The sequence below is a fragment of the Gymnodraco acuticeps genome, unplaced genomic scaffold (genome assembly GCF_902827175.1).
Source record: "Gymnodraco acuticeps unplaced genomic scaffold, fGymAcu1.1, whole genome shotgun sequence".
NCBI lineage: Eukaryota > Metazoa > Chordata > Actinopteri > Perciformes > Bathydraconidae > Gymnodraco > Gymnodraco acuticeps.
Genome location: NW_022990768.1, coordinates 35,722 through 52,336, shown reverse-complemented (window position 1 = coordinate 52,336; position 16,615 = coordinate 35,722). Strand labels below are relative to the sequence as shown.

Here is a 16,615-nt window from a genome sequence, read left to right as displayed (position 1 = left end):
GGACATTTCCCTATAGCCAATACCTTTATATTGTCTACTCTTCACTTACTTGTCAGCATAGGTCGGCACCATAGGTCGGCACCGAGCCGACAGAAGACCTTGTTTATATTGGTATCATATTGAGAGGTGCAGTTACGCGTCCTAAAACCAGGAAGTAAGCTGCTGGTTCCCTCCACAGAAAGCAATGGGATTTCTCCACAGGGTTTTGGAAAATAGCTGGAAATAAGGTCTGTGGAAAACAAACCTGTTTGATAAATGCACGTTTTGTTCAGCTGGATAATCTCCACATGTCTACCCTACTTTTATAATTGTATAATCATAAATCTAATCGATAGATTATAAAAGGGTTTTAGGATGCGTCGCACCACTAGAAGCCAACTCCATCGATCAAGCTGACTGAAACTTTCTCTCCCTCTTCTTCTCATGCTCCCTGTCACTCTCCTTTAACTCCTCCGGTGACTTTCTTTTATTTGAAGATAGTTTATTGCCCGGCGCTTGGCCGGTTACCGCTGGTATTAAAAACATGTTGGCGAATGGTAAGGTGGCACGATAGTCTGTAGTGAAGGAGCGCGCTCCCGTTCACGGGAGCCTGCTCGCGCTGCGCTCCCGCTCACGGGAGCCTGCTCGCGCTGCGCTCACGGGAGCCTGCTCGCGCTGCGCTCACGGGAAACTGCTCGCGCTGCGCTCCGCACCGCAACAAAACAGCTATTTGCTTTTCACCCAACAACGACAACCGACTCACGAAACGCTATGTTGTAGCGTTAATAAACGAAACAATTTAACAAAATTGCTAGTCCAAATACCAATACCACAGGACAATATATTTTTTTTAAACAATATTTTTTGTGGCCCCAGCGGGCAAGTGGAAAGTACGTTATGCTGGCCCGGGGTGTCTAAATAGTGCTTCCGGGCCAGCGGGCCATTTATAATGTCGAGCCCTGCTTTAAGGATTTAAGTATTTGTGATTTCTAACACCTTTTCTCACCAAACGTTGAGAAAGCTGAAAGACTGGACAAATGTTGCTCTGAACATCTGAGACAATTCTTTAATGACTACATTGAAAATGATTACCTTAAAGCATGATTTCCACCCCAAAGAAGTCTGGACTATTGCTTACACTTGTATGCTTCTTCTCAATAAAAATATTTGAAAACGAAGATGATTACCTTGTGAAAAATCTAAGGAAATAACTGAGGGTGTTTCTCAATGTCGAGGACGCTTCCTTGGTAGGACATGTCCCTCCGAGTCAGGTCCATCAGAGGCTAGGCAAGAATCCTTCCTTTCAGAGAATGAAGAATGGAACAGGCTAGCAAGTGTGCGTCATATGAGAGGCCCCGCCTTACATTTTCTGACAAAGATTTGGGAAATTATACGTGTGCAAAGCATTGTGGGGATTTTAAGACAGTGGACACTGGGTGTTTCTCAATGTCGAGGACACTTCCTTGGTAGGACACGTCTTCCGATTCAGTTCCTTCATAAGCGAGGCAAGAATCCTTCCTAGCCACGGAAAATGAATAATTGTGGAACAGGTTAACAGGTGTGCATCATATGAGGCCCCACCTTAAATGGAGCACGATTTCCACCAAAGATTTGGAAATTGGTCCGTGCACAAAGCATTGTGGGGATTTTAAGACCACCGAGTCTACACATGTACAGCTTCGAAATTTCTCGCTACGAAGTACGCCGGCCTCGGTAGAATTCCAAGTATGCTGGACATTGGAACAGTTCTTTGGCGGCACTCGATGATGTAGCATGTCTTTTGTAAAGAAATTAAATCATTAAACCTTTCAAATCGCTAAGCAATATCAGCAGAAATTCACAAGTTGGATCATTCTAAAACAACCATTTGTTAATGATTGAAATAGCCTTTGGACAAATCAACTTACTTATGATCCTTAATGGCCTCAAATGTACCGATTACAGTTGAAAAGTTAAAGCATTAAAAAAAAATATATTCCGAGTGCGAGGAGGTTTCCACGCAGTTTGACGAGGGTGACACATTTTCTACTTTCTGTAAAAACAGCCACAGAAATGTCACCCCGCGTTTGTGTGTGTCTGTGTGTGTGTGTTGTGCAGCCCTTGAACAAGTCTAGTGTTACGTTTCCAAATGTGCCGACAAAGAAAAAGAGCATTCAAATCTACAGTTCCTTTTAATTTTATTACAAAAACAAAAAACAGGATTTTCAGAATTAACAGTACAACAACAAATCTACTGAAAAAAAAGGAAGGGGGAAACAGAGAACAAGTGCGAGGGAAGTGGTGTGTGTGTGTGTGTGTGCGCATAAGTTTACGATCCCCATTAAAAAGAAGAATAAATCAGAGAATGTATCCGTCCCCCCCCTTCAAAAAAATTCCATATTATTACTTCAATTGAACAAATATTGAAGAAAACATGAGGGGAAGTGAAACGTACACGAGGAGAGTTTCTCAGATTTGATATAAAACACTTGGCAGAGGATATGTCAAGCCTTTTTTCATTTTATTATCCATTAGTTAAGAAAAACAAATCTTTTTTTCCAAACGGAAAACAAACAATGCTCGCAATAAAAACCCATTTAAACACACATGCACGCACACAGACACACAAACATGACACCTGATGGGTGGATGGAGATGGAAGGAATTAAGGAGGGGGGGGGGTGATGAATGAAGTGTGTGTGACCGCTCGTTCTTTCCTACCATTTCAACATGACACTTCACTGACCAACACGAAAAATAAGGGGCGTCTACGTCTATATACACATTGTGTGTGTGTCTGAGTGTGTGTGTTTGTAAATGTATGAGTGAGAAGAGCCATTTGGGGTTAATGAAAGGTCTAGGTTTGGCAGTGTGTGTGTGTGTGTGTGTACGTGTGTGTTTGTAAGAGACATTTAGGACCGTCGCTTCTTCTTGGCGGCGGGGCGGCTTGGGGGGGGGTGGGCGGATCTTTCTCTTCCTGGGGTTGGTGGTGGTGTCCTCTTCCTCGTAGACGCTCTCTTTGTCAGCTATAAAACAGAAAAAATATGGCACGTTTAACAATAAAGACGATTCACATTTCATGTATTTAAAAAAAAAGGACATTAAATTGCACTGCAATAAAAACACAAAGGTATTTTCTTTGTATGAGACTGCTTTCAGACAGAGGGTGAAAAGAGGCACCACATACTGATATACACCTGAACATCAGCAGGAGAGGACTCTTTAAAGTAGAGACACTACATACTGATATACACCTGAACATCAGCAGGAGAGGACTCTTTAAAGTAGAGACACTACATACTGATATACACCTGAACATCAACAGGAGAGGACTCTTTAAAGTAGAGACACTACATACTGATATACACCTGAACATCAGCAGGAGAGGACTCTTTAAAGTAGAGACACTACATACTGATATACACCTGAACATCAGCAGGAGAGGACTCTTTAAAGTAGAGACACTACATACTGATATACACCTGAACATCAGCAGGAGAGGACTCTTTAAAGTAGAGACACTACATACTGATATACACCTGAACATCAGCAGGAGAGGACTCTTTAAAGTAGAGACACTACATACTGATATACACCTGAACATCAGCAGGAGAGGACTCTTTAAAGTAGAGACACTGATATACACCTGAACATCAGCAGGAGAGGACTCTTTAAAGTAGAGATACTACATACTGATATACACCTGAACATCAGCAGGAGAGGACTCTTTAAAGTAGAGATACTACATACTGATATACACCTGAACATCAGCAGGAGAGGACTCTTTAAAGTAGATACACTACATACTGATATACACCTGAACATCAGCAGGAGAGGACTCTTTAAAGTAGAGACACTGATATACACCTGAACATCAGCAGAGAGGACTCTTTAAAGTAGAGACACTACATACTGATATACACCTGAACATCAGCAGGAGAGGACTCTTTAAAGTAGAGACACTACATACTGATATACACCTGAACATCAGCAGGAGAGGACTCTTTAAAGTAGAGACACTGATATATACCTGAACATCAGCAGGAGAGGACTCTTTAAAGTAGAGACACTACATACTGATATACACCTGAACATCAGCAGGAGAGGACTCTTTAAAGTAGAGACACTACATACTGATATACACCTGAACATCAGCAGGAGAGGACTCTTTAAAGTAGAGACACTACATACTGATATACACCTGAACATCAGCAGGAGAGGACTCTTTAAAGTAGAGACACTACATACTGATATACACCTGAACATCAGCAGGAGAGGACTCTTTAAAGTAGAGACACTACATACTGATATACACCTGAACATCAGCAGGAGAGGACTCTTTAAAGTAGAGACACTACATACTGATATACACCTGAACATCAGCAGGAGAGGACTCTTTAAAGTAGAGACACTACATACTGATATACAACCTGAACATCAACAGGAGAGGACTCTTTAAAGTAGAGACACTACATACTGATATACACCTGAACATCAGCAGGAGAGGACTCTTTAAAGTAGAGACACTACATACTGATATACACCTGAACATCAGCAGGAGAGGACTCTTTAAAGTAGAGACACTACATACTGATATACACCTGAACATCAGCAGGAGAGGACTCTTTAAAGTAGAGACACTACATACTGATATACACCTGAACATCAGCAGGAGAGGACTCTTTAAAGTAGAGACACTACATACTGATATACACCTGAACATCAGCAGGAGAGGACTCTTTAAAGTAGAGACACTGATATACACCTGAACATCAGCAGGAGAGGACTCTTTAAAGTAGAGATACTACATACTGATATACACCTGAACATCAGCAGGAGAGGACTCTTTAAAGTAGAGATACTACATACTGATATACACCTGAACATCAGCAGGAGAGGACTCTTTAAAGTAGATACACTACATACTGATATACACCTGAACATCAGCAGGAGAGGACTCTTTAAAGTAGAGACACTGATATACACCTGAACATCAGCAGGAGAGGACTCTTTAAAGTAGAGACACTACATACTGATATACACCTGAACATCAGCAGGAGAGGACTCTTTAAAGTAGAGACACTACATACTGATATACACCTGAACATCAGCAGGAGAGGACTCTTTAAAGTAGAGACACTGATATATACCTGAACATCAGCAGGAGAGGACTCTTTAAAGTAGAGACACTACATACTGATATACACCTGAACATCAGCAGGAGAGGACTCTTTAAAGTAGAGACACTACATACTGATATACACCTGAACATCAGCAGGAGAGGACTCTTTAAAGTAGAGACACTACATACTGATATACACCTGAACATCAGCAGGAGAGGACTCTTTAAAGTAGAGACACTACATACTGATATACACCTGAACATCAGCAGGAGAGGACTCTTTAAAGTAGAGACACTACATACTGATATACACCTGAACATCAGCAGGAGAGGACTCTTTAAAGTAGAGACACTGATATACACCTGAACATCAGCAGGAGAAGGACCTCTTTAAAGTAGAGATACTACATACTGATATACACCTGAACATCAGCAGGAGAGGACTCTTTAAAGTAGAGACACTACATACTGATATACACCTGAACATCAGCAGGAGAGGACTCTTTAAAGTAGAGACACTACATACTGATATACACCTGAACATCAGCAGGAGATTGACTCTTTAAAGTAGAGACACTGATATACACCTGAACATCAGCAGGAGAGGACTCTTTAAAGTAGAGACACTACATACTGATATACACCTGAACATCAGCAGGAGAGGACTCTTTAAAGTAGAGACACTACATACTGATATACACCTGAACATCAGCAGGAGAGGACTCTTTAAAGTAGAGACACTGATATATACCTGAACATCAGCAGGAGAGGACTCTTTAAAGTAGAGACACTACATACTGATATACACCTGAACATCAGCAGGAGAGGACTCTTTAAAGTAGAGACACTACATACTGATATACACCTGAACATCAGCAGGAGAGGACTCTTTAAAGTAGAGGCACTACATACTGATATACACCTGAACATCAGCAGGAGAGAACTCTTTAAAGTAGAGACACTACATACTGATATACACCTGAAACATCAGCAGGAGAGGACTCTTTAAAGTAGAGACACTACATACTGATATACACCTGAACATCAGCAGGAGAGGACTCTTTAAAGTAGAGACGCTACATACTGATATACACCTGAACATCAGCAGGAGAGGACTCTTTAAAGTAGAGACACTACATACTGATATACACCTGAACATCAGCAGGAGAGGACTCTTTAAAGTAGAGACACTACATACTGATATACACCTGAACATCAGCAGGAGAGGACTCTTTAAAGTAGAGGCACTACATACTGATATACACCTGAACATCAGCAGGAGAGAACTCTTTAAAGTAGAGACACTACATACTGATATACACCTGAACATCAGCAGGAGAGGACTCTTTAAAGTAGAGACACTACATACTGATATACACCTGAACATCAGCAGGAGAGGACTCTTTAAAGTAGAGACACTACATACTGATATACACCTGAACATCAGCAGGAGAGGACTCTTTAAAGTAGAGACACTACATACTGATATACACCTGAACATCAGCAGGAGCGGACTCTTTAAAGTAGAGACACTACATACTGATATACACCTGAACATCAGCAGGAGAGGACTCTTTAAAGTAGAGACACTACATACTGATATACACCTGAACATCAGCAGGAGAGGACTCTTTAAAGTAGAGACACTACATACTGATATACACCTGAACATCAGCAGGAGAGGACTCTTTAAAGTAGAAACACTACATACTGATATACACCTGAACATCAGCAGGAGAGGACTCTGTTACTTTAGATGAAAATAAGGAGCCCCTCCCCACGCCCCTCTGAGAGATATTTGGTTGAAAATAACTCAATGGTGCTCTAGGAGGAGATTCAGGTGATAAGGGGGGGGGGGGGTTACCTTGGTTGCTGATTGGCTAATGGTTACTCAAGACAAAACATCGTTATGACATCATAAAGTGGCCAAAATCTGATCAGCTCATTTTCAGACAGGTTTTTATAGAAATGGATCAAAAAGAGAGAGAATCTTTGTTCCTGAAACTTTCAGAGTCTCTTTCCACAGAGGGGACACGTGTTGATGAAGAAGAGACATGAAGAAGAGGGGACACATGTTGATGTAGAGGAGACATGAAGAAGAGGGGACACATGTTGATGTAGAAGAGACATGAAGAAGAGGGGACACATGTTGATGTAGAAGAGACATGAAGAAGAGGGACACGTGTGAGTAGAAGAGAGGGGACACGTGTTGATGTAGAAGAGACATGAAGAAGAGGGGACACATGTTGATGTAGAAGAGACATGAAGAAGAGGGGACACATGTTGATGTAGAAGAGACATGAAGAAGAGGGGACACATGTTGATGTAGAAGAGACATGAAGAAGAGGGGACACATGTTGATGTAGAAGAGACATGAAGAAGAGGGGACACATGTTGATGTAGAAGAGACATGAAGAAGAGGGGACACATGTTGATGTAGAAGAGACATGAAGAAGAGGGGACACATGTTGATGTAGAAAGAGACATGGAAGAAGAGGGGAGGACACATGTTGATGTAGAAGAGACATGAAGAAGAGGGGACACATGTTGAGTAGAAGAGACATGAAGAAGAGGGGACACCATGTTGATGTAGAAGAGACATGAAGAAGAGGGGACACATGTTGATGTAGAAGAGACATGAAGAAGAGGGGACACATGTTGATGTAGAGGAGACATGAAGAAGAGGGGACACATGTTGATGTAGAAGAGACATGAAGAAGAGGGGGACACATGTTGATGTAGAAGAGACATGAAGAAGAGGGACACATGTTGATGTAGAAGAGACATGAAGAAGAGGGGACACATGTTGATGTAGAAGAGACATGAAGAAGAGGGGACACATGTTGATGTAGAAGAGACATGAAGAAGAGGGGACACATGTTGATGTAGAAGAGACATGAAGAAGAGGGGACACATGTTGATGTAGAAGAGAACATGAGAAGAGAGGGGACACATGTTGATGTAGAAGAGACATGAAGAAGAGGGGACACATGTTGATGTAGAAGAGACATGAAGAAGAGGGGACACATGCTGATGTAGAAGAGACATGAAGAAGAGGGGACACATGTTGATGTAGAAGAGACATGAAGAAGAGGGGACACATGTTGATGTAGAAGAGACATGAAGAAGAGGGGACACATGTTGATGTAGCAACACATCCTGAATGTTAGCCATGAAAAGCTTTACAGACCTCTCCTGGCTTCTTCCTCCAGCTCGTCCCAGTCTTTCCCGCTCTCCTCCTCGCTGCCGACAGACTCGCTGTAATCTGCAAGAAAAAATACATACATCATGTAAACTAATATCACTGCAAAGAGAACGGTTTCTAACGGCAACAATTAAAAAAACTGTTTGTGTTTTCGCAAGGTGCGGCATGCTGGAAAAAGGAGAAAGAAATCAAAAAGTCGTACTGGAGTCCTCTGTCTCCGAGTCGTAGTCTTCGTCACTGTCCGCCTCCTCCTCTTCCTCCTCTTCATCTCCAGACGGGTTGAATGTTTCATCCTCTATTTCCGACTCGGAGTCTTCCTCCCGACCGCTTCCCTGAGAACAAACAAAAATACAAATGTGTTGTTTGATAAAAAAATAAATGAAATAAAACGGTGTAGCAAGAACGAGGAAAATCTGGTCCGCACCGCTGTTCAACACAAACTAGAATATCAGTGTTTCCACTAGGATGGAGTCATAGCAGCGGTGCGAAGGCAAAATGTGAGCGAGTGCGAAGTGCGCCCCGCCAATATGTTTCTATGTGTCTGCCAGCACAAGAAAGGCCTAGTTCATACAGTGTCTCAAGATTAAACCTTTATTGAACATACAGTAACACAAATACTACAAATCCACAAAACGAGCACTAGGGGGCGCCACTTGTTAAAAAACTAATTTGCGCCGCCACTATTTGTATATAAGGGAAACACTGAATATATCTTTTTTGTCATCATTCAAAGTATAACGAAATCTCTTTGGCAACTCTCACTGCAGTAAAAAATAGACACTATAAATAAATAAGAGTGGTGAAAGCAGAGGTAGTAGCGATGACAGTGCAACGAGACAAAATTCAATGTCAATGTGCATATTTACACTTACTTACTACAGAACTGTTACAGGTGTGTATTATCAGGGTATATGCAGGAATCCTGAAGTCAAATGTAACACCTTTTAAGACCCTTTCCATACATTTTAAGTAGGGATGCACGATAATTATCGGCCCGATATTAGGAATTATGACGTCATCCCGATAAACCCGATACCAGTATTAATAGCCCCGATAATATACAATATATTTTTTGGGTAAAAAAAAAGAAAACAATACTGCGGTGTGGGTGGATTGGGATGAGGGGCGCTTGTTTTGCACTCGGCTCCTCCCGTTTTGCCAGTACTGTGGTATTAGTGGTTTAGGAAGAGGGGAGTTTTACACAAATCCAGCGCTCCCTAACTCATGCCTGGCTGTGACGTAAATGGTGTGCGGTCGTGAAGCCAGGACAGTAAACAAACATGTCGTCGGTGGTATGGGCGTTGGAGCTATGTGCAACTCAAGGCATATGCTCGAACCGGAGCTGCCTGGACGCTGCAATCATGTTGCGCACTATCCGTGCTGAGTGTGCTGACTTCTCGTACAATGTCCCACTGTCTGGCTTCCTGCATAAAGTCAAGTGCTCGGCGCAGTTGTGTGGATAGAGCGCTCCTCTGTTTTCATTTAAACAGCTCCGTATATCCGTTAGCGCAGCTAGCTAGCACCAGATGCTAACAACAACAATGCACGTAAGGTCTCTCTCTCGCTCGCTCGTGCCACACATACACACACCCTCCCGGTCCTCCAGATGGCCAGTCGGTGCCTGCCGGTGAGCGTGGAAGTGTGGTCTGCCACAAGCGGGCGGCAGGAGCGGGGCTGTCAGCATCAGCTTGTAGATGGTATTTTAAACTCGATGCGTTCTGAAACTACGGGGCGGCCGAGGAAAAAAAATACACATAAGTTAATCGCGTTAAAATAATTAGTGGCGTAAAAAAAATTTTGTTATCGGTATCGGTCTTGAGAAGCAGGAAGTTATTGGTATCGGTTTAAAAAAAAACAATATCGTGCATCCCTAATTTTCAGACCCCATCGCCACTTGGAGTTCTAACCGGTTACCTTGGCGACACACTTTACCTCACATTGACTATATACAGTATTGATTGTGCTTCCTCCTTATCTTCCAACCATTTGGACGCAGACTTGCATTTCCCCATAACGATGTTGCTTAGCAACCGGCGTAAACAGACCTCCTGTTCAGATGACGTCAAACCCAACGGGATGCCATCAATAAACTACAGAATCACACTACACACCTACGCAATGATTACATTCAGGCAGACTGTAGAACACAACCTCTTTGGACCATTTATATACTTATTGAAAACAAGCTACAAAATGTGATACCTTGGAAAATGCCGGTTAATACTTTTTAATAGCCTTCATTTTCGCTAAATTGATTTATCAACTTTTAATACTTTTTAATAGCCTTCATTTAAGCCTTGCTTTTTAAGACCCCGCGGACACCCTGATTATGTAAATTGTGTAATTTTCTTTTTTAATCTTTAATATATTTTGTATGCATGCTTCTTAGGTAACATCAAGCTGTCTTTGGGTCTTTTCTGTTGTAACAAATGTAAATGTCCTTTCTGTGGGACGAATAAAAGTATTCCGATTTCTTTCTGCGTGGAAAATCAAATGAAATGCCCCGAAATGTTCCCCGTTTGTTTCCGCAGATTGTTTGTGCTTTGCTATATAATAATAATCTTTATTTGTATAGCACCTTTCATGCACAAAGCAGCCCGAAGTGCTTTACAGAAAACATAACATTAAATAAATACAGAAGATAAAACATCAAAAGTGATCCTAATGAAATTCCCGTGAATTAAACCCGACAACAAATTAAAATATGTTAAAATAAAGCAATTTAAAATGTCAAATAAAAGCAAAACACAGCAAAACATGGACAATGATACTGGTGAGAATTGAAAGTTAACCCAAATTAAAAGCCATGTTAAAAAGATTTGCTGTTCTAAGATCCACGGGGACATTTCTAAAAGCAGGGCACTGGAGGATCTAAGGCAGGGGTGTCAAACTCAAGGCCCGGGGGCCAAATCCGGCCTGCCACTTTATTTTATGCGGCCCCACAAGAGCTTGCAAAGAACATAATACGTTTATTATAAGGTTCCGCTTTACAGAAGCACGTTGCCCATAAACTACATGTCCCACAATGCATCTCATTTTGTGACATTCTCACTGAAGAGACTTGCAATTATTTGCCCAAGCCTTCTGCTTTCAGACGTAGTTAATTATGAAGTTATCACCCTATCCGATAATAATCCAATGCAGAGGAAATAATACATTATTTTATATATTTATATAATCTTAAAGTTACCACCGGCCCTTTGAGTGCAACCATAATTCTAACGTGGCCCGTGATGAAATTGAGTTTGACACCCGTGATCTAAAGGGTTCTTGTTGGAACATAAAAAGAAAGGCAGTCGCTGAGATGAGAAGGTGAAGTAAAGCTTATAGTTAATAAGACTCTAAAAGAAACGGGTAACCAGTGGAGTGATGCCAGCACAGGGGAAATGTGTTCTCTATGTGTACGTACATCGCCCTCGGGGTCCAAGAAAGACCAGCCTCCCTGCTCGAAGAAGCCCTCGGGGTCGTCCACGATGGTCTTCATGATCTTGGTCCAGTTCAGGGACTGCACGCCCTCCGTGTACTTGATGTCGCAGGAGCTGAGGAGAGACAGGACACTTTTAGCCTGTGTGCGAACAAGAGTTGATGTTTGGATGTCATTTAAAAAGGTCCCCTATTATACTATTACAATGGTGCTCTAGGAGGAGATTCAGGTGATAAGGGGGGGGGGGGGGGGTTACCTTGGTTGGTGATTGGCTAATGGTTACTCAAGCCAAAACATCGTTATGACATCATAAAGTGGCCAAAATCTGATCAGCTCATTTTCAGACAGGTTTTTATAGAAATGGATCAAAAAGAGAGAGAATCTTTGTTCCTGAAGCTTTCAGAGTCTCTTTCCACAGAGGGGACACATGTTGATGTAGAAGAGACATGGAGAAGAGGGGACACATGTTGATGTAGAAGACACATGAAGAAGAGGGGACACATGTTGATGTAGAAGAGACATGAAGAAGAGGGGACACATGTTGATGTAGAAGAGACATGAAGAAGAGGGGACACATGTTGATGTAGAAGAGACATGAAGAAGAGGGGACACATGTTGATGTAGAAGAGACATGAAGAAGAGGGGACACATGTTGATGTAGAAGAGACATGAAGAAGAGGGGACACATGTTGATGTAGAAGAGACATGAGAAGAGGGGACACATGTTGATGTAGAAGAGACATGAAGAAGAGGGGACACATGCTGATGTAGAAGAGACATGAAGAAGAGGGGACACATGTTGATGTAGAAGAGACATGAAGAAGAGGGGACACATGCTGATGTAGAAGAGACATGAAGAAGAGGGGACACATGTTGATGTAGAAGAGACATGAAGAAGAGGATTTTGCATAATAGGTGACCTTTAAGTTGGACATCTTTCTGATTTTAAAAACGTACTTGAGCCACTCCTTGATGGGGTCCAGGGAGTTGACGGCACGGCGTTGATCATGGTGACCTTCTTGTTGTAGTCCTTGTAGACGATGACCACGTCGAAGTTCTTCAGGTGGAACTGAACGCGCTCAAAGTGGATCAACTCCACCTCGTCCAGGGTCACCACGAACGGAGGCTGGACGCAGAGAAAGACAAAAAGGAAATCAACAAAAAGGACAGAAGAATTTGACAAATGTCTTGGGGTCAAATGTATATATAATAAAGAATTCAACTAAGATAAATGACTATACATTTAGCTGAGGCTTTTATCCAAAGTGCATTCAAACATGAAGATACGAGTAAAAGCCCTGTAAGTTTGCAGCAAACAAGCCAACCTTCCTAAGTGCATCAATTAGGTCTTATGTTATTTCTTTGTATTGAATTATTGGCAACAGGTGGGTTTTTAGTCTGCATCGTGAGATGAGTTGCGTTGATATCAGGAAAGCAGAGAATCAACACCTGGAATGCTTTAACAGAAGTTTTATATTTTGTTTAAACCTGAGATATACATTTTTAAACCGCAAGATGATTGATCAACTGTTCTACACACAAGATGCGGTCCCTTATCTTGGCGGCATGATTCAAACTTGGGATTTTGTTTCACAGTCTCCAAGGTTTCTACACTTTTCCATTAACAAATGAATTTTTGCAGAGTTCTTGTAAAAACAGTGGGGCTGCATCTCTTGGAATAAAACCACATTGTACATTTATATATAATATTCCATCCGTCATGTATTTCTGGATATATCACGGGTGTCAAACTCAATTTCATCGCGGGCCACGTTAGAATTATGGTTGCACTCAAAGGGCCGGTGGTAACTTTAAGATTATATAAATATAGATGGATAAATATATAAAATAATGTATTATTTCCTCTGCATTGGATTATTATCGGCTAGGGTGATAACTTCATAATTAACTACGTCTGAAAGCAGAAGTCTAGGGCAAATAATTGCAAGTCTCTTCAGTGCGCACGGCACAAAATGAGATGCATTGTGGGACATGTAGTTTATGGGCAACGTGCTTCTGTAAAGCGGAACCTTATAATAAACGTATTATGTTCTTTGCAAGCTCTTGTGGGCCCGCATAAAATGAAGTGGCGGGCCGGATTTGGCCCCCGGGCCTTGAGTTTGACACCCCTGGTATATATAATACCTTGTTGAATTTAACATGTATATTTTCTACAGTCTTCTTATGCTGCTGCAAACGCAAACATTTCCCACATTGGGATCAATAAAGTACTATCTTATAAATCATCTAACCAAGGACACATTCAAAAAGCCACTTGGACAGAACTTGTGAAGTGTCTACACATGGAGAGAATAAAGTGTGGCCTCACTTGTACATTTTATAGGACATGGCAAACAGTTTTAACGTACATGGAGAGTTTGAAACTGTCTTCTCTTCCCGAACTGATTCTTCATTTCTTATTATTTTGTTTCAAACTGAAGTAGAACACACATTTTTGTTGTTGTTGTCTTTTAGTTTTTTGTGCTGTGATTTCAACTATCTGTTTGTCTATCATTTTAAACTGTTGTTGTACTATTCATCTTGTCTTATTCTGTAGGGGGGGGGGGGTTAAAACAAATTGACAACCTGCAAAACCGTTTTTTTTGTCATTGAAACTGTATGTGTTGTTGAAGAAAAAGTTTTTTTTAAAAAGCCATTTGAGACGTGAGAAGTGGTAAAATGCCGACTTATTTCCGTGATGGAGGACTCATTCCTGCACCACCTAATTGTTTATTGACTCACCCATTCAGTGGTGTTGACCAGGGAGCTGGAGGTGGGCTGCAGGAGGCAGGTCGACCTGTAGGGGGCGCCCTGGAACCTGGAGAACAGAGGAGGAGAGACATCAGAAATCAATCGGGTTGACTCGTACGAGGAATCTGACTTGATGTCACGGTGCGTACATTCTTTTCATTTCTGTTGTACCTATATGTTCACTTGGTTTATATCGTTGCATCGACTGTTGTCTTGTCTGTCAGAGAGAAACCATTATTTATTGTATTATCATTCCTTTTACCTCCTTGTGTCTATCTAATAAAAGGTTATATTTTGCTGCATGTACCTTTTAAAGTTCTTAAATAATCTGAGGGGAATTTCTCCTCGTTTGTTTTGAACTTGTGATGCGTCATTTTGTAAAGCACTTTGAGCTGCATGTGTTGTATGAAAAGTGCTGTATAAATAAAGCTTTATTAGTATTAAAGTAAAATAAAAAAGTAAAAAACACAGATGGAGAACCATTTTAAGAAAACTATAATATAAAAAATATTTACACATCAGTCCCAATTTCTCTTTCTTTAAATTTAAAAAAAAATCTACCAGATTCACAGGCCATAAGACATTCATCTGTTTGCAACTCATATATATATCTATTCCAATTACTGTATATAGACTATTCTGCACAGTTTCTATTTCTATTATGTTTTAAAGGTCACCTATCATGCTATTTCTAGGCAATAGCATAGGTCTCATATATATAAAAACCATGTCTATGAAGTGTTTTGCTCAAAATACCAAACAGATCACCCATTCTAGCCATGCCTCATATCCCTCTATTTCACTTCCTGTTTCAAAAGTGCTGATTCTGGGTATAAAGCTTTAAAAAAAAATAATAATTTAAAAAAAAGGAGGGGTCTGAGCTCATGCGGGACCCGGCAGCTACTGTCTAAACTAAATGCTGCCGTGATGAAACGCCATATCATGGATTATCAAGGGTTCTCTCTGAAACAGTCTGGAGCTCAAAGGCTTTCTCTCTTGCCGGTTATACCACAAGGTGAGTTCCTTTTTACTTCCTGCTTCTTCACACACATGCTCTCCAGTACAGGTTAGCTCTGAGTGTTAGCGATGCTAATGTAAACACCGACCATATTACGTCCAAAACAGTCGGGCATTGTTTCTGATAGCAACGTTTCTGATTGGGCCGTGGGTCCACATTTCAGATATTACGTCATATCGGACGCAAATCTGGATCAGCTCCGTTGTTCCCCCGTTTTTAGAGATTTGGGTACGGAGGAAAAGAGAGAGGGTTTTATTTTCTAACGCTGCGTGAGTTCCCTGACACACCGGGGACACATGTTGATGTATAAAAGAAATCACAAAGTGCATTTTGCATGATAGGTCCCCTTTAAGTTATTTACTATTTTATCTGTTTTATTGTGTTGCACTGTTGGAGGAGGAGCCTGTGACCTAAGATTTTCATTGTCATAACTACACTATGTACACATGACAATAAAAGCCTTGAAAAATAAACGTTTACTGACCCGAGGTCTCTGAAGGGAACCTCGAACTCCAGCTCCTCTTTAGTCAGCGTCTCCACCTTCTCGATGAAGTTCTTGAAGGCCGACTTGAGCTTGTGTCTCATCTCTCGCTCCATCTGCTCGGCGTACAGGTCGTCCCGGTCGTGCATGTGCTGGTGTTTGCCCAAATCTGTGGTGATCTCCCCGACCTCGGTGTAGAACTGGACGTCCGTGTGGCGCCTCTTCCCGAACATGATGGCGTTCTGGAGGGGAAACGCGTGACGGACAAAATGAGGCATTGAAAATCCTGACGTTGAGAATGCTTCTCTTGAGGCTATTTGTATTGCATTTGGTATCAAAAAGTATCCCAAAGTCTGTGGTTTCTGCCGGTTTTAAAAGTAAAAACTATCTGTATTTACTTTTAAAACCGGCAGAAACCACAGACGTATCTTTAGAGCATTGTTACAGAAAAAAGTGAATCTTTAAATGTTTCAGTTTAACAGGTTTTAATGCTGTAAAGCAGGTTAAAAACTGCATTTCCTGCTCATTTTGGAACCAAAAAAAGAAGATTTTTTGTTGATTTGCTGCTCTAAAAGTAACATTGGTTGCAGCTCTAATTGATATATTCACATCCTCATAGTGTAGAACCAATAAAGCTATACGTATCAAAACTATCC

At 41.3% G+C, this 16,615-nt stretch overlaps 1 protein-coding gene across 1 annotated transcript in view; it reads right to left on the bottom strand.

Annotated features, from left to right (window-relative positions):
- Positions 1–2,131: 2,131 nt before the first annotated feature.
- LOC117556900 (FACT complex subunit SPT16-like) overlaps positions 2,132–16,615 on the bottom strand; it is a 33,687-nt gene continuing 19,203 nt past the window's right edge. Inside the window, 8 exon segments of the mRNA XM_034232490.1 lie at positions 2,132–2,984; positions 8,271–8,345; positions 8,488–8,617; positions 11,695–11,824; positions 12,667–12,700; positions 12,703–12,835; positions 14,452–14,527; positions 15,963–16,201. Coding sequence (XP_034088381.1) covers positions 2,494–2,984; positions 8,271–8,345; positions 8,488–8,617; positions 11,695–11,824; positions 12,667–12,700; positions 12,703–12,835; positions 14,452–14,527; positions 15,963–16,201 — 1,308 coding nt within the window. The 3' untranslated portion in view covers positions 2,132–2,493.